At 41.4% G+C, this 26,618-nt stretch overlaps 2 protein-coding genes across 7 annotated transcripts in view; one reads left to right on the top strand and one right to left on the bottom strand.

Annotated features, from left to right (window-relative positions):
* pxb overlaps window positions 1-26,618 on the bottom strand; it is a 525,449-nt gene that overhangs the window by 187,321 nt on the left and 311,510 nt on the right. The gene's annotated exons all lie outside the window — the stretch shown is intronic.
* LOC105670731 (cytochrome P450 4g15-like) overlaps window positions 1-26,618 on the top strand; it is a 136,007-nt gene that overhangs the window by 9,647 nt on the left and 99,742 nt on the right. The window contains exon 2 of the mRNA XM_067347450.1: window positions 8,607-8,655. Within this exon, the coding sequence (XP_067203551.1) occupies window positions 8,642-8,655 (14 nt within the window). The 5' untranslated portion in view covers window positions 8,607-8,641. The remainder of the gene's footprint in view (window positions 1-8,606; window positions 8,656-26,618) is intronic.

The raw sequence follows: 26,618 nt of genomic DNA, 5'->3' as shown, positions 1-26,618 counted from the left end.
TGTTATGTAATCGCGGTTGAATTTATGAAATTCGAAAAAGTGACGCAACGATAATTATAAATTGTGATTCTTTTACAATTTTATTCGAGAATCTTCAAGTTAGATGAACTCTCGCCAGAGCTTCGATTTTCCGAATTCTCAATTACTAAGATTTTTCAGTCATCCGTGCTTTAAAGACTGGGAATGAGAAAAAGTCAATGGCTGAAAGAAAACCGAGATTCTTACAAACCGATAATCATCTCGGGCGGGTTCGCTGTCGTTCGCGTGTCTCTCTCTCCCGCGGAATTTAATTAATCAAAATAAACAAACGCCGACGCATGGTTTTCATGCCAGACGTGACGGACGTCGTCGGACTAATGGAATTTTTAAGTAAACGGGTATAAATTACTCCGAACACATTTGTTCCGCGACGCGGCGCCGCGTCGAGCGCGCGGTCCGGCATGAATTTTCAAGCAAATACGGTTGTAAATTACTCCGAGTATTTGTTCTGTTCATCCACCGAGAGTTGACAGTGGGCAGCGGGCAGAAGACGAAGCAAGTACACGTCTCGCCGTTGTCCCTCAGAATCTCACCGATCTCTCCGAATGTGAGTGGAATTTCCACAACCCATTTTGCATCTGCAGTCTGCCAGTGCACCGATATACATCCGCATTTTTAATTTACATCTCACGTGAAGTGAAGTAGTCTATAACCTTTATCGTTTAATTAGCAAACTGCTTTTAACCGCGAAAAGCTCAGTGCCTTTTTTTTTTCGCAGAAATTATAAACTCCATATATATGTACATAAGTAGTAAATAGAAAACAATTCATGTTCAAGAGCTTTTATGACTATATATTGCCATCAAGAGCGGTCGACGAGAAAAATGATTGCGTAGAATAATAGATGCTAGAATGTGCAAAAATAAAAGAAAATATTTAAACTCTGCTTAATTTGCAGTACTTAAACGCAAGTTGCCCGTGGGGCTATTGTTCCTCGTTAACGAGGCGCGAAACTATCGTCCGCGATAATCACGAATATTTATGCTTTATGTCGAGGCTTATCGAGCGTCATATCGTCACTGAATAACGAACCCGAGCTGCCCGGACTGCCCGCGACTGCGACTGCGAAGTCGTACTTCAGACTTTATCTCGGGCTGGCATGCCGTCGTGATATTCGCGACGAAACGAAACTTCGCGAGGCCGCGGCGGTAAAGAATGCGACGTTTTGGCTTGTAAATTCTTTCCCCGGGTCCACCGCACTCCGCTGCCCGGTGATGTACGAGCGCGAAAGTTGCGCCGCCCCGCGCTTTTCCACCGTGCATACCTTATCAAGCGGCCGCGCTGCTGTAACGCGATGTGCACCGGCGTCCCGGATCTTAACTGACATCTATGCGGCGGAAACCGCGGAGCGATGCAGCTGTTCTCGTAATAAAGATTAACTATCTCGACCGTCCGTCCGGCTTGCTCCGCTCGCGACAGCGTCACGGACCAACCGAGTTTCGCGGGCGCTTTTATGTGTCGCGTAGCTATGACACAGATTTTGTCAATATTTTCGAGACTTTTTTTTAGTATTTTTAAAAATGTTTTCGTATGTATTTCTCCCGTGTGGTTAAAACGCGCGTATTTTTCTTCATGGTTTTTTGCATCAGTTAGGCTTCAAATTTTTTTATTATTGTACGTAAAAACTTTTTGAGAATCAATAGATAAGTATCACTTTCTCGGCATGTGCTCGAAGAATTGGAGATAAGTCGAAGAATTAAAGATGATCAGAGGAGATTCGATGAAACTTGTGGCAATACCGCGCCGAATTTCCCGGTGGATTTTGCGCTGGAAAATGGATCGAGCGGTAGGTCAGCGAGATCGGTTCTTCGCGATGCGGTCCGAGGTGCTTCCAAACTCCTGCGAACGATGATGTTCGGTATCGGTTCGTAGAGAGGAAGTACGCTCGGTCTATCGGAGAGGCCGCGCTTCGAGATTCGCGGAACGGATCGAACTTGATAGGAAGTTTCGGAACGGTACATTACGGAATGCCCGCCGCTACGAAAGTACTCGTGTATAGTTCCGATCGTGGCAAACAGTAACAGTAATACTAGAAAGAAGTAGACGGAAGCAGAAAACGTGAAAAAGAAAAGGTCAGCGGTAGACTATGCGTAAAAGTTTTGGAATCGGAAAGAATCGCAAGATATTGTCAGGTAGTGCGAAGTTTCGGAAGGCCAGATTGCAACGCGATTGAAGTTTGTAAGAATTGCCTATGAGATAAATTCGCATATGTTTGAAATTAGTTGATATAAAAATACATAAATAAATTCATTAATTTTCTAGGAAATAGCGCTTCTTATCATTCTCAATAGCATATTGTGTCGTAAAATAACATAATTTATAGAATGTTATGAAATTATATTACAACAGAAAGTAAGATGAAATATGTTTCAAATGAAATAATGCATCGTTGCAAAAAATAGGGTATTGACAAAATTTTTTAATTAATATTTTTTTAAAGAAAACAGTACAATAATAAAATGCTTAACATCAATGTTACATTTGATTAGCTAAAATTTATTAGAAATTAAAATATTAATATTTCTATCCAAAACGTGCAAGAGAAATTAGAAATTCAGCAATTTTTACTACATTTCTGAAACCTCTGAAACCCCTGAATCTCTTCTATCGATCAAATTGGAAATAGCGCAAAGTGAAAACGTTAGGATACGAGCTAGAGATAAACCGGAAGTTAGAGACTCGCGAAAGAGACGCGGAATGAAAGTCGCGAAAGAGTTATGGGAACTCGGCCAGGAAGTATGTGAGTTTGCTCGAAACGGATTCGGAGCGCGATCGCTAGCTGCCGCTTGTCCGAGGGCTTCTTCTCCAATTTCGCCGACTATATACTCGGCTCTTCCGGTCCTCCGCTCCGTGACCCGAGGATGGGAGCTTCGTGCGAGATGGTCCGGAAATAACGCGGCCAATCACAAACGGCGAGGAGATTCGTTTCTCCGCGGCTTGCGAGCTTTCGCAATGCTTCCGCCATCCCTTGTCTTTTCTCCGCGAAGAGCATTCCCGTGACTCTCTTAGGGTGCTCAAACTCCACCCGGTAAATCAGCCGCCGCAGCAATCGCACAGAAGAATATACCCGTATCCGCTTATTGAGGCAGAAATAAGTCCCCAAGTCCCCATCGCCCAAGTCGCCGGTGCGGATCGTAAAAGGAGGGAATTGGGATTAGAGAGGAGCCTATTGCTCTGTCGTGCGTATCGACGAGCTGTGTCTTTACTTGCACGTCCACCTGTTTCTTTTGGTTCTCCCAATCGATGCGAAACAAATACGCTTTAACGCGACGTTATATTTAATTGATTAAAATTTAGCAGAATTAACATTATTTTAATCGTTTATTAAAATGTTCGAAAAATGTTAAAAGTATTAGTTTTGTATGGAAGATAAAAAAATATCAACGCTTCTTTTATTAATAAATTCTTTGATTAAAATTTATATGAAAGAAATATCAAAATACACAGTCTGTAATTTCGAAATGGATCTTCAATACAGTGGCACGCGCTGTATGCAATATTGAATTTAATTTACTGAAAATGGCTCCAGTTGGGGAATTGATTTTACACGACACAAATGCATATACAAATTCGCGTACAAAGTGTCAGAGAAAAATACTGCATACTTTGTAGAGAAATTGATTCATTTAACAATTAAATATTTCAGTCGTTTTAATCAATATCAGAGTGTAACTTCAGATACAAATTTTGCAGACGAATGCACTTTCAGCGGTCGGAGTGTTTTGATTACGCTTCGACGCTGTCGTTATCGTTTTAATTACGAGTTATCATTTTAATTGCAAGTACAAGAAAGCGTAACAAGGCGCGGCCGTCCGGGACGTTAATTCAATTTCGTGTTACCGCCTGCCTTTCCCTGCGCGCGGAAAGTCCGCGTCTGAGTTTCTTCCTCTCGTGCGACAGTTTACAGTTGGCCAACTTTTCCTGTTTCCTGTTTTCCTCACTCCTGTTTCGCCACCGGACTTTCGAAAGTGGAGTAACGAGGACTGGGCTTCTCATCGCGAACGACGAGGCTCTCTTCTGTCGAGTTAGGTTCGCGCGCGTGGCCCTCGCTGACAAATGGCCGGCGATTATTGCTGGTTTAAGCCAACAACGTGTGTAGGGAATCGGGGAAGGGAGAGGGTCGTATCTGAATTATTGCTCGTGCCGTGACAAATTATTCGAGGATGACGCGCCTGGCTGCGTGGTGGCGCGTTCCGATAGTCGCTGACGTGACGAACGATGACGCCGGGATATCTTGTCGTTCATTAATATCGTCCGCCGCGCGTAAATCTCGCGTGACCTCTTCTCAGTTTCGGCGTCCCTCCCTGTTGCGGCCTTATTATGGATAAAAATTAATTTGCGGATTTTCAAAATTGCCGCGTTAATTCGAGTAAGATGAATTTCGCGGTTTTAACGGTTTTAGCGCGTGACAAATATATTAAGATTCGTCGTTACAAGGGGAATTTTTCTCGCTTCGTGAAAAATTTGGGATTCGCGCTTTCGCTTGCCGATTCAATCATAATGCGACGAGAGTGATGAAGAACAGAAGGGAAAAATGTTCGTTGATGGCGCGACGGAGGCTTCGAGACTGAGGCAGACTTTCGCGTGCACGTGGCTTCAATTATGGACGTCGCGTCGCCGGTGTGTCGCGCAAGTTTCGTTCGTTAACCGCTTCAGCAGTTCGGCCGGGCTGCTCACGGGCGCCGTTTGTTGGTTTTAGAACTGATTCACCGGAGGGGGAGAGCATCGCCCGAGCAAGTTTCCAGGGCACCGCTTTATTATCTCCGCCGGTATAGTCTCGGCTTCACATAAGTTTTCAACTCATTTTCCGCTACGTAAGAAAAATGCTCTTAAGAAGGCGTTTCCTGCTTTACGCTTCCTCGAACTTGATAACATGCAGAAAGTAGTTCCGGAAAGTTTTGAATTTGTCCCCGAGCATGGTTACGCCCGCTTGATACTACGGAGAAAGACGGGACCGGCCGTATTGTGCCCGTTCGTTACGCGAATGAAAATTGTTCCGAGCAGGTTATCGACATACTTTCTTGTTATTATAATATCAAAGAATGTTCGCAAATCCTCCTCTGTCATTTTTAATGAAGCTCGGCAAGTTTTAAATTAACAACAATAACAAAGTTGATATCAATTTTACGTGACTTTTTGAGAGAAGAAATTATTGTGATCTTTCAGAAAATTAAGATAAGAAGTTTTTGTCTTATACAAAAGTCTTAATTTTAAACGGGAAGAAAAATTACCAAGAATTAAAAAATTGTTTGGTTTATGAGAAATTCAGTTTCTTATATCAAACTCTTTATAATACAAATTTTTTTTTTATTATAAACGTCGGCGAAGAAATCAATTAAACTTTTGTAATATAATTAACAATATTACATTTATTTTATCGAGTTAGAGCGCGTCGAAAATTGATTTCCGGAACGAAAACCATTTTTAAAAAGAAAGACCAAGTCTTCCGGTTTGCTTACGGAGCCGTGCGATTCAATCTAAACGGGTTGTCGGCCAATTTCCGGGCGGCGGGCGCCGCATGTAGAGCGACTAATCGCCGGATTCATCGCAATATGTAAGCAGCACGGATGCGTGTGAGGCAACAGAGAGCGCGCGATTAATACATGCGGTAAGAAAGCAAGAAAGCAGCACACGTGCGACTCGTGACAACGCATTAGCCCCGGCGTCAACTGAGACAGACGTCAGCCTTGCGCGGCTTTTCGACCGTCGCTACACCAGCCGTGTCACTGTCTTGTCAAGTCAGAGCAGACTTATAACATTATATTTAGATGCCACTGTGCGCCCCTCGCGGTAAAATGCTTCGTCGGCAAGCTGTCGATGCGCGCACAGACAAAGCGAAAACGGCGCCACGATGTCGTTGACTGCACCAACGTATTTACAGGTTTTGCTTGTGCATACCGCGCGAGCGAGGTGACAAAAGACGTATCCATCATCGCTTTGCCGTTATAAATGGTCTCGTGTTAACTATTCTTCAGTTTATCTTTTTCTTGATAAAAAACGTTCAATGTGTTGAAGAACGATTCAGACTTTTATATAATATGCCATCACAAGAGAAATCGTTCACGGAAAACGGAATATGATTCGTTGAGACGTGTCGGAGTTATCGACGATATCGGAGCAAATGAGGCCGTGAATAAAAATTTCATGCGGATTTTTACGTTTACGCGGGGCGGAGAATATAATTCTTCAGACGTACGTACCGGTATGAAGTAGAGAGCGCATGTAATTCCCGAACGTGCATCGCCGGGGCATCGGGAATAATCTGGTGCAGGATAGAGAGCCAGCGCCGTAAAACTCTGGCGTGCCGTAAGACCTCGTAAAATATCTAAGCATCGAAGGAGTTCCATCGCAGTGGAAATCCTGCCAGTCGGATCGCGCCAGTATCGCGATTTCCGCTCTTTCTCGACTGGCACGTGCCGTCAAGAGTTCTTCGCAAGCGGCCGCTTTTTTATAATCTCGAAACGAGGAAAAAGAGATCAAACGAAAGGAAACGTTATGCAAAGTATGTTGTAATGTTTTTCCAGAATATACGCAAAAAGCTTTTTCGTTATTTTTAAATTATAAATTCAACCTGGAAACGTTATAATACACATTTTCTCCATCTCCGAGTTATGAAATCATACAAATTATCCTCGCTCCGAGATATTGATTTATTCCTTGATAATTAATTGGATATTTTTGGAAAATTTTGAAAGGTTAGAGATTTTGCAATCATAAATTTATAATCGCGAAATGTTACATGACAAATTTTTTTTAAATAATCGAGATATTCTTTACAGATCAATTTATATAAATAATACAGTTTATAATTTTTGTTAAACTGTCGCAAATTTCGACTGAAACCGAAGAAACTAGTGGATCATGTCTAGTGATGAATTTTCGTGCACTCTTCGCGACTTTCCACCGCGCTCCTGTTTTCGTGGCACTAAAAGCGGATATCATATTCGCTGAAGCCGCGGTTTACTGTTTCATATGGCCCGACTGCTATAACAGTAACACTTAGAAGCGCTTTTTATTTCGCAGATCGCGGAGTACGCGATTTTTATTTCGACTCTAGTGCCCTGCATTTTATTCGCGGATTGTGAAATTCTTATTTCTTTGCGATACTCTATGCATATCATTTTTATAACCTTTGTTTTATTGTTAGTATAAATAATGCATATTACGAATAAATTTTTCATAGCAATAATATTACAAGAAATAGTTTAATCTTCTTACTCGAGAGATTGCTTTGCCATAACTTTTTATCAACGTTACATTTTTTATTATAATAATAAATGTTATTATTTATAATAAAATTTGTATTTTATAAAAACAGAGAAATTCTTTCTCTCTCCGTATTTATTCTCTTGTATTTATTCTCAAATATAAAAATTATAATTTCAAAAATATAAAATACTCTTCCAAAAATCACTTTATGACTTATACGTTCGCAGTTTTTATCGTTGATATTTCCCCAATGTTTGCATGGTACACACAAGAAACTGTCCTTATCATTCCTCTATCAGTATCGATATTTTATACACGGCAACTCGCTTTTGCATTCCATCGAAACGTGGGAAATTGATTTTTCCCGCCCATCTTTCCTTCCGCTTTATCTATCATTCACCCGGAGAATGAATGCTCGTCTGTAACCGAAGATTCGAGATTTAAGGTTCATTTTTGGTCATCATTCCGAATGAATCGGCCAAAGCTAAAATAAAATGATATTGTCACCAAAAAGAATCATCTAATGATAAAAAAAACATAATCATATACTTTAAATACGGTTTAAATAATCATATTATTTTATCGTGAAAATCTTAGAAATTATTGAAAAATTAATGAGAATTACATCGTAATTTGCATTTTTGTTTGCCAATTACTCATTTATTAATTTTAAGGATTCTTTAGCTCGCTTCTCACACATGTATGCAAAGATACACATTTATTGGATGTGTTTGCTTTTAAATTATTTTATTTATCAAAATCGTAAAGAGCGTAAATGAGTTTTTAATAGGCAATAGTTGCGCTTATGCGGCCCGCGAAAGATATTAAGCTTCTTCTTTTATGACATCGTTGTGCCTCGCGGCTTTTACGACGTTGCTTGTCTTTACCGTAAATCCCTCAATCCCTTCGGAGTCAATTGACTTTCTCGTGGTTATACGAGGTACCGAGGTGCTCTTCCCTTCTCGTCGGTGAGAAATCTTCTCCTTCCCCATGTTCTTTGTTCGCTAATGCAGTCCTGCTTCGCCTTTATTTTCCTCAGATTAATGAGGTATTGCGTTCTAATTGATAACACCTTTTTCTCAATGTACTTTTTATTATCTAAAATATAAAAAAAATCTTGTAATAAATATTATTAGGCTATAGTTTTATAATTGTAAAATATCATAATCAGCCTGATTTTCTTATAATTTGATAATCTCACAGTCATAATAATACGAATAATTTTTCTTAATAGCTGGTAAACTATTTAATTATTAATGTATTCTTCTTTCTTCTTCTCACGCATCCTTTTCGCAACATTATATGTGGAATATTTCAATAATCGTTATATTAATACGCATTTTTCTTTATTGTTTCAGGAAAATCGCGACTTATTGCGGCCCATCGACAGAGGATGAGCATCGATCGGTAAGTTTTTAAATTTTTATCTTCTTGTATCGCATTCTTATGACTTCTGTATAGTTTTCATATTTCTAAGATGATTTTAGAAATAAGAAAAGGTAAATGCGGCTGCTTCGCAGCAAAGTTTTCATTTCCGAAAGATAAACTGTTATGGAGAACAGGAATTTTCCATCTTTTCTCCAAATTATTATAATAATTCAACGATACAATCTGAATTTTATCGGCGTAATTATTATACATGATATTTGACTTGGTTGCGCGCGAACTACTCTGCGGTGCAGGAATATAGATGCCCGCCGTTCATTCATACGCGGCACACTGATGCGAGATGAACTACTCCGCGCGCGTATTTCGCCGCTATTTCGCATTTCAAATCAGTTATCCTCCCTCAGACGTCGGCAGGATATGTGGCCATTTGTACAGCTTGTGCCGGTACCTGCCGGCACTCCGTCGGCGCCTCGCTTTCTTGTAAAACCGGCATTTTCGTGTCCTCGCGCCTCACGTGTAGATGTAAAAGTGCAGGCGTATGTGCATGAAAACGTCCTTCAAATGCGATGCCGAGAAGAGCGGCGAGGTGGAAGTCGCCGAGGTAAGAAAAGGATATAAACGTGCGAAAAAAAAGATGTTGCATATTTTTAAAATGATAAAATGCGAGTTATGATTAAACGTAGAGCGACACGCTGGTATAATTTAAAAGTTCCATTTACTTAATCAGATAAAAATCTGTTTTAAAAAGGACCGTTTTATTAGCCAGAATTTCTGAGAAAATGTTTGCTTGACTTTATTCAACTCTTAATATTAATTAAGAAAATATGCGCTCGGTTTTCGTTTTGTGTTTACCATTGAACATAGATTTAAATACCTGTTTTACTTTGGAAGACTAACGGAATTTTATACTTTTCGACTGTTTATTTATATATATGGGAATACGGATAATAATAATGATCATAACTTCCAAAAGTAATTTCACTACAGCAAACCCCCGTGCACGAGGTGATAAAAGGATGTATATTAGAAATTCGTGGCTTTCCACGAAAATTTCATTAGCGGAAATTTCTAACAAAACATAATATCGCTTTGCTTATACATTTGCACGTGAATATATAAGCAAATAAAGATTATAACGCGGCGAATATATTCTCGATATTAATAATACCTTAATAATAACGAATACTTAATACATGTGGACGAAATTTTAAATATAAAATTCTTATGCACACAATGTTTCGATAAAGAAGCGTATATTAGAAACTCGAGGCTTTCTACGAAACTGAGAGAAGACGCATGGGATGAGGTACGAAGGGATGCAAGACAGGTTGGGAGACGATAGGGGGGAGGGGGTGTGGAGGAGCACGGGTGGCCGGCGGCGCATTTTCTACGCTATAGCGGCTGTAAATTTCATATGCGCATTCCGCTCGCTCTCTGCTCGCTTCGAGCTCGCATATACATATCTATGTGCAGTCCGACGCGGTAACGGCCGCTGGCTGGCTGGCTCGTTCCAATGAAAGTCTCCTTCCCGCGAATACCCAAATTCAAGCATCTCTCCCTCGGGACAGAGAGAAAGAGGGAATCGAGTGAAAGAGGTCTCCCGTTGCGAACTGAGAGTGTTTCGGACAACATCGTGTGTTTAACGGCGGACTCTCTACGTAAAAATTAGAAAAGCAGAATAACAGTGATATTAAAATACAATACTAGTATGCACTAATATAATACTAGTGTTATAAAAATAGTACGAGTCGCATTACAGAGCATTTTATATTAAATTAACATGATACGCGATAAATGTGTTGCGAAAAATACGTATCTAAAATTATCGATCAACGTTAATTACAAAATAATTACTCTCTAGATTAAATTTGTCTAACTTTTATGGTGTTACGCTTTTTTTTTCATTTCGGGATAAAAATATTGTTCGTACTTATTTCTATATTTGTATTTTAATTTGATACAAGTAAATTACCAGGCAATGAATTATAACAAGTTTCGCGAAAAGATATCTCACGTTCAATGGAAATCTGCTAGTCTGAAAGATGTATGTCTGATTTAAAAAGCGAAATTCGTTTCTGTATTAGTTCTGTATTTTCTCTCTGCTTTGTGGCGATATAAAGCGCGGCCTTTCGCAAAACTCAGGTCGACGTTTTTATCGACGTCGCAATTTCAGTATATGCTCGGTAGAGAGAGAAGTACGCCGCAACTAATTTTCTGACATGATAGCTGTTTAAATAGAACTACTGCTAACGCTAACTGAATTATGCCGGATTTAACGCATACGTAAAGTTCCACTCATTTTTCAAATGCAATCTTTTGTCGAGCGGCTTGAAAACGTCGCGGTAAATATCTAATATCTCGCAAAATATAAAATATTTGATGGAAATGTAGCGTGAAATGGTAACAACTGAATGTAACGTTACCAAAAGCGTATATCACGACACAAAAAGAAGTAAGATGGGTTTTACATTCTTTTTTTTTTCAAGAGAGGAAGAAAAGTATTTTAAAAATTTTAGTTATTCCCCTTTGCCTCTGAGCCTCTCAATTTTCGACTCTACGCTTTTTTTCCGGCCACCCTACGTTTAATCCTGCGGATTCCTGCGAAGCGTGACGTATGCCGGATCGTTAATTTTTAATTCGCCCGCCTTTTCATTTCCGTTCGTTGCCGATTCGGTACGCACGACGTTATTTTAATCCCCCGGGAGGGGCAACGGGAGACCAACGAACTATCGCCCGAAAGAACGTGCCAAAGGGGGTGGCGCGACAAAAGGGTACGGGGTTCGTTTCATAAATTAGGGGCACGGAAATTTGGACGAGGGACATGTTGCTTTTTTCGTACAGAATGTCCTATCAAATTGGCTGCTGCACACGTCGACAAATATCGATGTCTTTCGCGGACTGTAATTTTCACGCTTGCTGCGTTCCACTGGTTCATTCTCTATCCGTTCACAACCGAAGTATCTTTGTTTAGTTCTCTCGCATTCCGCTTAAGAGCAATTTTTCATCGATAACTGAAATTTGAATAAAATGAGATAACATTTTATTCAAATTTCAATAAACAATTTTACAAAAGAATCAATAAAAAAATTTACAAATTAAATTTATAACTTTAATCTCGTAAATTACACGTATAAGTAAAAAATTATTAAAAAATGTCAAAATTGACAGTTTGGATAATAAGATAGAAAAGACTGATTAATTATTCTACCTTAAGAGAGGCATGTTATTTACTTTTGAGGCTTCTTTGCGTTATTAATTGGTCAATTCGCATTGCGCGTGTCATCGCGACGTTCGCATTCATAATTTTGTTTATTATCGATCGATTGTCATCGAGCTTGTACAGATGTTTGACAATTGTATCTTTGTTATTATACAAAAAGTAGCAGAAGTATTTTAAAGAAAGTAAAAATGTTAATTATATAACTGAAAAAATAGCGCGTGTGGTCTAGTTAAAATAAACAAGTCATGTAAAAAATTAAAACGCAGAATAATGATCGAAAATAAGTTAGTGCAATAATGAAAGTGATCCTAATATGAATTATAAAGCTGACAAAAAATGAAAGAAAAATTTTTCAGAATAATACTTAGCCTCTTATGATTTTCCATTGCGCAGTTATGCTAAGCGTAACCCCAAAATAATATTTCCAGCGAAACTTTCACGTTGAGCGCGAAAAAGTAAGTTAAGTCGCGGGACAAATAGCGCGTTTGCATAGCGGCGTGAAACGCAAATGAGCATATTTCCCGGCGCTTGTATTCTGCGGAATTGGAAAAATGCGCGCGCGGAAAATACGGAAGGCGAGCAGGAGAGAAAGCCGCGGAAACGTTAGTTTCAACGTACATTTAGAATTCTCATGAAATTCGTATCATACTTCACGCGATCGATCGGCATTTCGCGCTCGCCAACATTCGCAAGAACTTGTGAATGTGATGCTCGATACATAGGTAACTTTGACTGGAATTTAATACCTCGACAATCTCCTTTCTTCGTTTTTGCGCAGTGTAGTTTTCATGCTTGTTGTAACAAACTGTTCGAGAGAGCTTGTCACGTTCGTAGCGTATCACATTTTTAGCAGAACTAAAAACTGATGAAAATTCGAATTACACGGTTTAGAAGACGTTATCAATTTATCGATTCGTTGGTAGAACAACTGCAATGTCGCTTTGTTGCTTGGAAAGCAACGTGAGATAAATTTTCGATGCTTGTTATTTGAAGTTGAAAAAACTAAAATTTTATCGAGTTGTAAAACTCGATACAAAAAATCAACTAACAAAATCTTTTAAATTTAGTAAAATTTAAATTCTTATTGTACTTTTGTACTTTAATGTTTTAATTGTTAAGATATCTCGAAAATATGCCTAAGAAAAGATCAATTTTAAAATTGTCATAAAATCTGTGAAAGGATTTGTTGCTTTTGAAATGCTCTCCAACATGTTAAATTGGATTGATAAAGAGTTAACGTGATTCCTCTCGCTCTCATTTAGTTGATATCCATTCGATATTGCAACTTACGACGCACATAAACCGACACTGTGCAGTTAGACGCGCAATTTACAACAGTCAAGTTTGGAACGCGTTGGGGAACAATTTCGACTCTTCTAATGGGGAAGGGGGCGACTGCGTCTTCTATTCGAAAACCGGTGTAACTGTTGATCGACTCTATCCATTACGACGGCCCGTAACGACAGAAATTCCGCTTATTGCCCTTCGCGCGAAACGCCGCGTCGCGCGTCGAAATTATGCCCGGCGACCGTCACGCGACGGCGATAATTCCCGATTCCGTCTGAGAAGTTTAATCGAAACGCGACCCTCCTTCTTGGGCTCCCCTCGCGATGATTCCATCTTATGTGCGCGGCATATGGAGCGTGTTAAGAGGAGAGTTCGTCGGAGGTGGAAACGGTTTCGGTACGTGCCGCCTGAATACTCGAATGCATTCTGAAGTTGTTAAACGCTCAAATACGATATGTGCAATTTTCTCGCACAAATCATATGTATCGTGAAGATAGAATTATGAGGCAATCATGATGCTTTCCAGTTAAATCTAAATTGTTAAGAGCTCTTAATTTGCATTAAGAAATAATCAAGTGAGTAATATTAAGAGTTTAATTTTTTCAGTTTAACATTTGTATTTGTTTTGAATTTGATATATTTTTTTTCTAACTAAAGGATCGATCGGATACGCTTGAAACATTTTTAATTCCAAAGTGGCGATTTTAAGTCGCGACTCTTATTCACCGAAGGTGCGATATGACACCAGAAATTTTTCTTGCAAGAACTTAAGAGAGACCTCGTTACTGATTTGCGACTCGCTTCGCTGAGTGTCTCAGACGTCTCACTGCGCGACAATGGAGCCGACTTAGGTTTGCCTTTCTTCTAAGAGGGTAGTAACCTGACGTCTCGCTATTTTCACTCCCTCGACGCGACATTAACTTCGTTAATGCGGACAGACCCTTCCGGGTTTAACCCTTCTACGGGTAAAAGCCTCACGCACCGATTATGCAAAGCGCGCCGTATCTTGAAGAGCCGCAGCACGCTAGACCGAATATTTCTTCACGCGTAAAAGTCCGTACGCGTCCGACGCGAAATAATTTCAATGTTAATCTCGTTTAATTTAAATATATGAATTTTTCTCGGTGTATCCGAGTTGTTTTACCTTTATCGCAGCTTTTAATCCGAGGGGTTAAAATTTAAGTGAAATTTAATCGAGAAGTCTGTACTAAACATTCGAGAATTTGGACGAGTAAACTTGAAAAATGTAAATAAATAATAGAAAAATCGTAATGGCACTTTTATTATTAGAAATTAATAAAAATTAATTATCAGAATATTTATTAATATAATGATAAACAAATAGTTTTAAGAAATAAATGCTAGAGAAGAAGTTCTTTTGGAAGAACTTGGCGAAATTATTGGACACACATCTCCACTTTAATTTTGCAAAACTCGTTATTACTTGTACTTTCAAATATTCATAAAATATCAATGCGCGCATTATTCGCTAACTCGTCAAGAATTAACGGCGGCAGTATCGATGTTGCATCGGTTGACTGCTAAAAGCCAATATGTTCAGAACTAATATTTGCGTCGACTACCAATGAGCCGCTGCAAAAGTCCGCAAACTACGAGCCCAGACTCGCCGAAAACCAAATTCCTGCACACATACGCAACAGTCATACGTCACTAGATAAATATCTCGCATCCACAGGCAGAGCAAACTTTTTGTTCAAAACGCAACGGAAACTGTGTAATATTTATTTCAGAGCGACGAAAATATTTATATTCCCCGCGATTGGATATTTTTTATCGATTTGCCATTTTTTACAGTTGTGTTCACGAACGCATTGATTGGTATGCGGCATTAGTATTAGTTATGTTTCCTCGAAATGATTCTAAAGATATTGTATTGCTATATATTACTATTTAGCATTTCCTATATTTTCGTTTCCTTCTAATCGCAAAAAATCGCTCAAATCGATCTTTCCCTTCTTATCTTACTTTATCCATAATAGCTCATTGATTTACGATTTTTTTTTAGCGATTACATACCTGGGTATAGCCTAGCAATATATACAGTGTTCCGGGAGAACTCTGTTCTAGTACACGCTATAAATTCTATTCCATTCTCCGCCTCTGTCCCTCGCTCATTCATCCGCGCACTATATCTCTCTCCGCTCGCTCGGCGGCGATCTATTCCTTAATGCATGTAAATGAGATGCCATGCTTTGCGGGTGCTCGTTGAAATACCACGTATCCCTCCGGCCGACTATGCCGCGAGCGAGCGAGAATGAACGCGAGGGAGAACACGAGACGGATGGCGCGCGAGAGAGGGCGGAATTTCGAGGGATGCGAAAGACGCGGTTAGCGGTTAGCGTTCCGTCCGTATGTCAACGACGCGAGACGAGATGGTGGTAACGTATCTACGTGGGGAATGCATCACGGAATGATGCGGGATGCGAAGCGCGGTATATTCGCGAGCAATACTACGCGGTAGCCGTTGAGTCGACGTGGACGTGACGGTGCTTGTGCCGGTTCGTTGTCGGTGTGTTGTTTGCGTGTAGAACGGAATGAATACCGCCAACGACGGTAACCAAGGATTGTGCAAATGCGTTTAACTCGTTATTGCGTGAACTTTTTGCTCAACGCATATTTGCGCGGAAAGAATTTTATGGAAAACAATTTTTATGGAAAGTGTGTTTGTGTTGAAAGAATTTTCTCAGACATTCCGCGGTGCGTCGCAAAACGACTTTTAATTCTTTTTAATTAAATCTAAATTTTGCTCTCCTTATTCCTCCTTATCTTAATTTATTTAGTTTCTCCTACTTATTTAGATTCATTTTGATCTATCAGGTAATTTAAAATTTAATTTAGGGTTAAAAAAAAATGCATTATTTTTTTCCTTTCGTCTGACATGTCGTATCCGCAGCAATGGTGGCATACTGCAGAATGAAATCCTATTCCTGCGATAGCTATTAGTAGTTCTCGTCACGAAGGGAACAATACTTTCAAATCCCCGGAAGTAATGGTTGCCGTGTAATCACGGAGAGTGGTACCGTTGCCGTGCGGCACCGGTGCTGTAAATCCCGCGTTTTCGTCTCTGATATTGCGCAAGGTAGTACACGTGCGGCCTGGCGGGTGCGTTCCTATCTTGCGCCTCGGATGCGCGGTTGTGTTTCGACACGGGAAGCATTTCAGACTTTACAGCGCGGCGCGGTTTGCCGCTCGCGTTTCACCACTCGTAAATCGCGAATCGAGGCTAATATCGTGCCTATCTCTCGATTTCACGACATTGCCGGGAAGCGAAGCGACGAACAATGGCGCGAAAGGAAGACGTGCTCGCCTCGTTCGTAAATATTCAAAGATTCTTTATAAAAAAAAAAACCAACATGCAAAGTTGAAGAATTGAGAACTAACTGTTGAAAAGTGACTGGTTTACGAAAACTAGAAGAAATAAATATTATTATCATCATTGTCATTGTTATTAATTGCTGATATCAGCATTCTTATAAGTTTGGATGCATGAAATTTAATCGAAATCGTCTGCATAATATCCGGCGCATAAAACGCATAATTTAGATTAACGGACTGTGCTCTAATGAGGTTTCATGGCATTCGCTTTTACTTGTCATCGTTAAACGTCGCGCTTGGTCCCCGTCGCACCTGGTGCCCAATTTAATATTAAATTGTGACGACCGCGGGTGTGCGACAGTAATTCCGCGCGAATGCGCGAGCGGAACGCGAACACGATTTCGAGCCATGAGCGCGAAAGCGCTCGGGGGATAAACATCGCGAGTGTTTCAAAACGAGCGGGAAGGAAACGGAAACGGAGACGCAGACGCGCGGGATCCTTTTATAGCATTGCGAAATCACCCATGACGCGTTACGGAACGACGGCCATTCGGCGTAAGGCCGTGCGAACTTTATACGTCCCCGACCTCGCAGTAACGCGTCGGACTGACGCGGGAGTGGCATAATGTCGTTACGACACGTCCTCCAGTACATCTCTCCCAGTCATACGACGCATCGGAGCATTACGACGTGTCCCACAGGTGCACCGGCCATACAGGATTATGCGAATTGACTTTCGGAAATCCCGGCCGGAGTACTCGAAAGGACTCACTGCGCCATTCGCGCGAGTGATGTTCTTTTTCGAGTGATGCAAACTGTATATAATAATACATCGGGGATTATATTGAATATCGATATCTGTTCCCGTTTCGTATTGTTCCTTGTAATATAAGAGTAGATAATGTTAGATATTTTCAATTTTGAAGCACAGAAAATACTTTGCCGAAGCAAAATATCCATCAATTGTTAAAAAAGTTTTGATAATTATAAATTAAATATAATCAAAATGGAAATATGATTAGATATAACAATATACAGATTATTTTTTAAAATTTTTATTCTCCAGAAACAAGATTGTTTTCTATCAATTTTTTTAATTAAATATGTTGCCAGTCTAAATATATTAAAAAGAATTAACTTTTTTTTAATTTTAATGTAATAAAAATGATCAGATATTTAATATTAAGATTTTTTTTAATGTTCATAAAATTTTTTACAGCTGACTTTTATTATATCCATAAATCTTGTCATTAAATTGAAATAGGAATGTATGAATATTTTTGCAGGCTATCTCGAATTTTTATAAGCAATATATTTTTTGGCAAATTCGCAAACGACTTCTATTATATTTAAAGAAAATTGCATGTTGCAAGCGCGCAACCCACCCGTCGTTCCGCATTTGACGGCTACACGCACGTGGCGTTACATTATATAGAAAGGCTTGTAGCTTGTAAAAGCGGCTATTAAAATTCAGCGATATTGTTACCAATCGGCATTTCGTGCAGTAGTCGGCCGTCGTGTTCCGCGTCGTATCATACATTTTTTCGTTTCTGAAAAGCGAACGAATGGTTCCGTTGACATCTGGTATCTTTATTCCGGTAACGGCCGTACAGTGTGTTGCGTTGCGACCGCAATGCGTGACGATGTGTTCCATGTGTAACAATACTTGTACATTGTAGGATACGAACGCAGCTGGTGAAAAGGTTAACGGCCTCAGTGCCGAATGATTCAATCTTTCTTCGTTAATTTTGCGTTACTTAATTTTTTATAAGAATAGAATTTGTCTATAATACTCATAAATTATTAGCATCAAGTTGCACAAATTTTTAATACATGGCTGAAATTAATGTAAAATTATTACAGTTTAAAGACTCGCAATTAATCAAAATGATGTCGACTCGGTTACAAGTTGCTTTTTTTTCAAGTACTTTGTAGAATAAATGTCACGTTAGCAAATGAGAAGGTATTTTATGTTTTTACTCCGAGCTTGTTTATCGACAACCACTGAATATGAATGTGTTTCATTTCGAGCGGGCTTTCTTCTTTCGCGGAGGGGATAAAAAAAAGAGAAACTGGGATAAGCCAAGGGGCCGACTAAGGGGGTGAAAAAGCAAGGCGCGTCGTGATGGATTGGCCCGGGCCAATCACCTCGTTTGTATCCATTTGCAAGGAATATTGTTCCCGGCGATCTCGCCTTGCGCCTTTTTTTCTTCCTGCCTCGTAACCGGGACTGGCGCGTGATTCATCTTGACGGGAGGAGAAAACGGGAGAAAGAGAGAGAGAGAGAGAGTCATTCCGGCAGTATAGGAGGATTCCGCCATCTCACAATGACGTTCTTCAAGAGCGATTAATTTTCATTACGTTGCCAGGCACGGTCGCGCCATTGTTCGCCGGTCGAAATCCGACGAGATGTACCGCCCACCTCTGATCTCAACTATTTGCAGGAAAGCGGAAGAAAATAGCTTCATTCGGTAGAATTTTTGCAGGAGAATGCATGATGTATAGATGTGAGAGTTTGTTCCTCTCTCGATTTAATCGTTTTAATGACGATTTATAGAGCCTTTCGAAATTATATTGCTAGAATTAGTAAAACAATTATTCCCAGTCTACTTTCGATATTACATTGCCAAGAAAATAATTTTTACTATCAATCTGTACTGCTTTTTCTTGTAATTTTCCGATAGCGCGATATAATTTTTTGGATATTATTGATGCAATATTAAGGATTTTAAATGTCATTCTAGATTCAATAATCAAACAGTATTTCTCTTAACAATTATATCACAACGAAACTCCAAGTTTATATTATAATTGGCATGTCATTTTGCGTTCCTATGTATTCGCTTTTCCAGAAAATTATCGTGGCGAGAGAAAGGGTTAAATATCATAGCTCCACACCGAGTGGCTGCGTTATTCTACGTTTCGCTCGAGAGTTATCGCGGAAGCTTTTGCCGCGGGGATGAGAGCGCGCCATTGGACGAAATTTCTCGGTTGTTTGTTTCGCATAGTTTCCGCGGCGTGCTAATGCCGCCGGCATTAGCATACGGCCGTCACGACAAGGAGGGGAGTTGTTCTCGCGGGATAAGAGGGTAACATTGAGTAGGACGACAACGGTCTGTCTAACGTCGTTATACATCGAGGAAGGGGAGGGGTGCGAATGGAAATAACGCGGGTGGAAAGGAGTCTCCTAGTTGCCACTTAACGAGTCGACTTATAGTCTATAAAACTTGCTAACAAACTCACGCCCTATCTCTCTCGTCGCTTCTCCGACCTGGAGACTCCAAGGAGTCTCACACCCCCCCCCCCCCCCCCCCGTGCCTAACTGTCGTTTCCGGCGCGTCCCTTATCATAAGCTTTATTGCGCGAGAGAGAAGAAAAGGAGAGAGGTTCGCCCTCCTTGGACGAGACCGACAACTGCTTTGCAAATTGGAAAATATAAAATGCAAAGTTGTATTCACGATCTATTCCCGCGATAATTACTGAAGGGGTTTTTAAAAAGCGAGATCTATTTTAGTGTAACAACTTGTTTGAGTATAATATTTATGTTAAAGTAAATAACTTTTCAAAAATTATATTTTTTTTTAATTTTGTATTGCAAATCTGAAGAACAACATTGACTAAAAATTGGAGATTACAAGATGAAGAAATTGCATCCCCTTTTCCACTGTTTCAGTTAAAAATTCAAAGCTACCGCGTATCCGTGCTTTATCTTAAAATCTCGTTGCACCAGATTTATCCTGCAATCTCGTCGTTAGTACGCGTGTCAACGTGATGCCCGGCAAGTGAGACAATCTGCGGAGAGGTCGACGTCTGATCTCCACCTTGACTCGAAGAAAACAGACAGTTGAATCCGCGAAGTCGCGCGCTTGTCGTCGTGCTGCAGCAGGTGTACCCTCGGGGGAACGCAAAGCTCCAGGAGAACGCGCGAAAATTCACTTATTCGGGGAGGTGGGACGAGTTGCACGGAAAGACAGAGGGAGGGCGAGGAGAAGGACAGAGCCCGAACTGCCATCGCTCGTCGCACTCTGGCCTCGTTCTCCTTTTCTTCCCTCTTTCTCTCTCTCTCTCTCTCTCTCTCTCTCTCTCTCGCTCTCTCTCGCTCTCTATTTTGCTCTTCTTGCCTCGCTACGGCGTGATTTCATGTAAAGCGCTGCTTTCACGGTGCGGTAATTTCATTTTCGCAATGAACTTACAGTCCCCCTCCCCCCGTCGTCCTTCCTCTGTCCTTTCGTCGACTCCGTCCTCTGTCCTGTCATTCTGCACCTTCGCGTGTGCGCGCGCGCGCACGTGTCGTCCTTCTCTCTCGGCTCCTCTCTCTTTCGGAAGTTCGCGCTAAACGCGCAGTTTCATTTACATCGTCCTCGTCCTTCGACCGCGTCCTATCCATGTCCGAAGAGCGAGCGCGTCGCTTCAACGGGATATATTGTGCCAACGATGTTTCGTCTTTAGCCAACTCTCTGATTAAAGTTTCTCTCTCGGTCTGTTGGACATTTATGTGACGTCTGCACAATTGTGTTAAACATTTATATACATATAATAGTTGGAATCGGAGCATTCAATGCGGTAAGTTGAATGGAAAAATTAATCTCAAATTTGATCTTCTGAATTTTTTGAAATTAATTTTTATTCGAGTTCACATTTAAAGCCGAGGACTGGAATTTGTGGAATAACATATTCATTTTAGCAGCAAAACAGTAGATACAGTTGGCGAGGAATATTCGGTTAACCGCGATCCGCACTGACCGAGTTACAACTTTAAAATGCAACCGTAAGATGCAATGGCGATGTGCCGATGGTCGGTCGACGAGACGAGCAGAAGCTGCGGTCGGACGCATCGGTGCAATTCGCCCGGGGGAGATCCTCCGAATCGGTTTTACGAAGTTCCATTACGGCGCTACCTGCTGTCGACTCACCCGCGTTACCGCTGCCGCCTCCGCCGCCGCTGCCGCCGCTGCCGCCGCCGCCGCTGCCGCCGCCGCCGGCTCTGAATTCTCCCGATAAAGCTGTTATTGGCTGTTTGCGTATTTATTGAAGGGGATCCCCGCCGATGGAAATGAGAAATATAATTGCGTTCCACAATGCTTCATTATGACGCGAGATCGCCGCGAGACTAAGCGCGCGGTCTTTGCTTCAACATTTCAAACGCGAATGTGTGCGCGTCGGTCGCAAAAATCACACACGTAACTGAAATGTAAATTGTATCGTTGACCGAAAAGAACCAAGTTTTCAAAGCGATATTAAAACATCGCGTTCCCGCCTTTTAACGCGACAATTTGATGATTTAATACAGTTGATAGAACGCGCTTATTTACTAGCGGCAAAATCCGCGGACCTAAATTTGAGTTTGCAGCAACGATGAATGCGAAACGACCATTATATTACGTTGCATTGCCGAAATTCTACGTAATTACGTGCTTCAATGTGCTCCAATTGTCGTAATCGTACTTAATACCGGCCACATTTGCTCAAATAACGATGACGATCGATTATACGAAATTACGTTGCGGGTGTAAAGTCGTTGCGGCTCGCGTCGCGTCGCGTTGCACGCGCTTTCATTCGGTTTAATGTTGATACGGCGCTCCCTGCTCGTCGCGAGATGCCCGGCGGTAGCCGGGCGGCGAAATGGCACATTCGACGGTTGACATTACGTGAAGGCGTGATTTCTGATGCGCGCTTACAAGCGTTTACGATGCTTTGATCATGCTTCCCTTTCAGAACACCGGTATCGATCGTCGGCTGCGGTCGGCTTTCGCAGCGTTTCAAAGTCAAAGCGCCGCCCACACAAATGGAATATTGAATAAAATACTACGCCGCACATACTCACACACGGATCTCAATCTTAATGAAAGCTGCAATTCCGCTGCCTTCCCTTCCGATTGATCGGTAAAAATTGAATCTAATTTTATCGTAATTGGCGAAGCTCAACTCTGAGAGAGAGGCTCCGATCAATCGCGTGTCACGTATCTGCCGTGGCTTAAATTATATAAATTTAATGGGTTCCACAGATGCACACTAATCATTTTATGTACAAGATATAACGGTAATTAGGATTCTTTATAATAAGCTGGAAGGAAATTTCGCTTGGTTGCAATTTCGTAGTTGTAATATGCAAAAATAATAGTAAGAACAATGAAATAAGCACGGACGATTGCGCCGCAAAGGGCATAAAATGTTTACATTTGCGGTAGCTTAACTGTAATAGTAGCCGAGTATCATAAATCACTCAGCTAATATTACGACAGGATTAAGAGTCGTTACAAATATTTGAAGCCTTTTGTAGTGTAACTCTGCTTATTTCATTATTTTTATTTTTGCATTAAATTTTCGTCGATATTTGCAATATTCAAATACCACAATATTCGAAAATACCTCATAATGTAACGCCTCTTAGTCTTGATTACGCAAAATCACACATCCTCCCCTCTTTGTTTGCTGTAACTATGCATTCCGAAACTTCGGTATAAGCGGAACGCCCGATATACAGTTGCCTCCGAGTCGAGCACAGTTAGCGGAATCGGTGTTCGATCGGTTGCATGCTCGAATAGCTCGCGGGTGATCGCGAGCATCGCCTGCACGCCCCCGATTGTAATTTTCGAATTTGAAACTCGAACCGTACACACACCTGTCGCGACGTTCGCCAGCTCCGCGGAGGCACGTGCGCCTTGTTACATTGATGTCTCGTGCAACAGGCGAAACGTAATGCTTTGTTAATGCCGACACATTACATAATCGACGGAAGTGCATTCTCCGTACCCGCAATTTTCATTAAATTACGGTTTCGGGTATTGAGGTTCATTCGAACAGGTGATTTAATACTCGACACTTCTCTTACAACATTAACCTGTTCATTTATTGAAAATGCACACGGTATATCAAACCCGATATTTTTTTTCGATCTATTTTGTGAAATTTCAAAGAAAAAACAAGGTAAATTTTGACTATTATTATATTATTATATTTGAAAGTTATCGTTTGAATTAGTTTTTTTAAATTAATTTTGTAATTTTTTGATGAAGTTTTATGGTAAATTTCTGATACAATATTGTTGACGAAAAAATGGTGGAAAAATATTGTAAAATGTGATGAACGTATAACGAAAGGAATATGTTTTCACCAATTTTACGAAATTATCAACTTTCGCGATATCACGTGATGCTTGTACGGAACCTCCGAGTTGCAGCGCGCAATGTTATCGTTTACCACGTATATATAGTTCGCGAGCTGGCGAGGAAGGCGAGGTGTACGTGTGGCGGTCCTCCATATTGCGGATATCAAACCGGTACGTGCCGCACATGCGGAGCCGGGAACTCACCTCGCGCTGCCTACACTAGTCATCTCTTCGCCGCTTGTCCGATTATCCAGCGATGGAGGCACGAATGTCGTTCGCCCGATCCTCCTCGTAACGCGCTCGGTACGCGGCCCGGTGCATACGTGAATACTACATACGCGAACGTGGCCGAAGGCGATCATGCGGCACGACAGGTGCTGTTACCCGTCCACCTTGGGCAACCAGCTATCGGCGAGGGTGAAAAACGAGCTGTGAGAGGGGTGGGCTCGTGTCGAGGAAATTGGCTGGCGTCATATACCTTCACGTCGGCTTTCACAAAAGCGGCCGGGAAAATGGGAGAAAAATTGCGGGCTGGTCTAAACAGCCTCCTCAAAGGGGGCTGCTTTGCATGGTAATTCCTCACGCGGCGCATACAAAATAACTTCCGGCGTGATGCGCCCGGGGAAACGCGATAGAATTAAAAGGAGCCCTCGCGCGGGAGCGCGCGCGTCATGCAACTTTTCGTGCGGCTCGCATTGCCGGCTTCTTACGGCCGCTTCCGGGTGGGGTGGTATCGCCTCGAAAGCGATTCTAAAAGCGGCTCGAGGATCCGATAGCGGAATTATAGCGCGTGAAATTGAAAAAGAGACCTAGATGGTTTTTCGTTGATTATTCATGGTTTCGCCCGTGCGAGTTTGCCGCGTGTGAGCTCATTTGTGGTTGCATAACTAGTTTCGCCGATAATGAATTAATGTGACCAATAATAATGGACAGTGAAATTACGTGGGAATTTTCGAGAGGCGGTTAATTGGTCTTTCATTGATTATTAATTAGCCAGTTCGTAAGTTTGTTTAACTTTCCTGTTTAAGTCCCTCTCTCCGCGTGCCTCTTTTTCATGATAATAAATGAATCTAGATAAATTGCTAACTATTATTCTCTTCGTGCTCGGCGCACAAATATATTGATAAATTTTATAACGATGCAATAATTAATGTAATATTATGTAGCTTGTCATTATTACTGCCATTAAAATAATTAAGCCCCCGCCAGCTATCTCGTAATGATTAACATACAAGTTCAGTTATTCGATCATTGACCTCGCACGACGGTCATATCATTGACGCGCCAAATAACCATTGCCAGATACAATATTATTCATGGTTACGTAATGAACATTAATCACGCTCTTCTATTTGCGCAAAACTATCGTGGCGCAACGCATGCACGTTGTCGCACCGTCGCTCTCTTCTTTCTCTTTCGGCATCCCAATTTCCTCGAATATTTCTAACGATCTTTCGAAGATTCGCTGTCTCTCCATTCGGCACGATCATCATGAATTCTTTTTTCGCGAGTACATGAAATTCGCAATGGGACGGGCGAACGAGAAGACATAACTTTGCATTTGCAGCGCGTATCGTGACGTGAGATTCCGTGCGATCTGAAATTCGTCTGGAAGAAGACTTTATAAATAATTCCTCGTGCCTACTGTCGGCCCACCCTGCATTTCTCTGTGTTCCGTCCCTCCTGATTCCCCCTCCGTCCTCTATAGATCGCGTTCCTCATCCTCGTGGGCCGAGCTATCGTAAAACTTTCAGGCACGCTTGAGTTATGTACGTTGTCGTTCGAGGGACGCGGGGGAAGGACCGAAAGTTGAAGGGAGCGGTAAGTGAACGCGCCCTTTGCCTAAGATCCACTCCCTCCTCTTTCTACCCCTCGCGTCGGTGACCTCGTGCTTCTTGCGGAAACGACGAGAAGCATGCATCGATTACGAGCACGAGTGAAACAAAGCAGGCACGAGCGATTTTCGATTCGACACCCGGAGCAATCTTTGTAAATAATTCCACTACGTTCTGTGTGTGTGTGTGTCTTTCTTTTTCACTCGGCTTGCGTCGAGGGTGCCAAAGAAGTTCTCCCGTAAACACGATTTGTAAATCTAGCGATCTCCCTCGCAGCGGATGGGCAAAATTATACGTGATAAAAATTTTACGCGTATCAAATATGCATTATTCGTCTCCTTTTAATTAGTTTGCTGTTTGCAATTACAATATTAATTCTGAGATTTTATTGACTTTTATGTTGAAAATAATGAAAAACGTCGTTTTGATTTTTGCGACAAATTGAAAATCAGGCGTTCCGATGTAAAATACAAATACCGCTTAATTTTATGCAGTATCGTGACAAGAAATATAACGGGTGTCAATAATCGTCTCGGCTTTCTCCCCTCGTATTGCGCATTGCGTAACGACCGCGCTAACGGAGGAATGTCTGATTGCACACTCCGTTCTCTTCCCTAAAGATTTTTCTACTTAAATCACGAAGCATCGCCGAGCATCGCTGCCGCTCAAAGATGCCAGTCAGGTGAAGACGTTCCCCGCCTGCGGGCGGCATTGATTATTCGATAAGAGAAAAAAGGCAGCACGGTTTACGGGATAATCCTATTGAGCTGTAGAAATCCGAGAGAGAAAAGAGGCTGGCGCGATGCGGCGGATGGAATGGGAACTCGGGGGGTGGGAAGGGGGGGGGAGGAGGACTTCTAAGGGGCAGGGACAATATCATAAGCGATTCGAAGCACGCTGTCCTCTCTCTCATCGTTCGTGACTCACCCCGCGAACGTTATCAGGCGGAGCGGCAGGGAGGCTGCGTTCATTTTCCTCCTGACCTGTGATCTTAAGTCTTCCCTGTCAGATTTCATGGAAATCATATGAATGTTCTTACTTGAATCCGAGCGCAAGCGGATTACATGCGCTCTTGGGTATACATTACCGAACTACTTTACTTTGAGAAAGAATGGGATCAAAATTACTGCAAACATTTTTGCAAAATGACCATTTTTGATATTAATTAACACGTTTTCTTTTATACTCCGGAAAA

This window comes from Linepithema humile, chromosome 1 (assembly GCF_040581485.1).
Source record: "Linepithema humile isolate Giens D197 chromosome 1, Lhum_UNIL_v1.0, whole genome shotgun sequence".
Classification (NCBI taxonomy): domain Eukaryota; kingdom Metazoa; phylum Arthropoda; class Insecta; order Hymenoptera; family Formicidae; genus Linepithema; species Linepithema humile.
The sequence above is the reverse complement of the archived record's forward strand: the minus strand, read 5'-3'. Positions and strand labels throughout refer to the sequence as shown.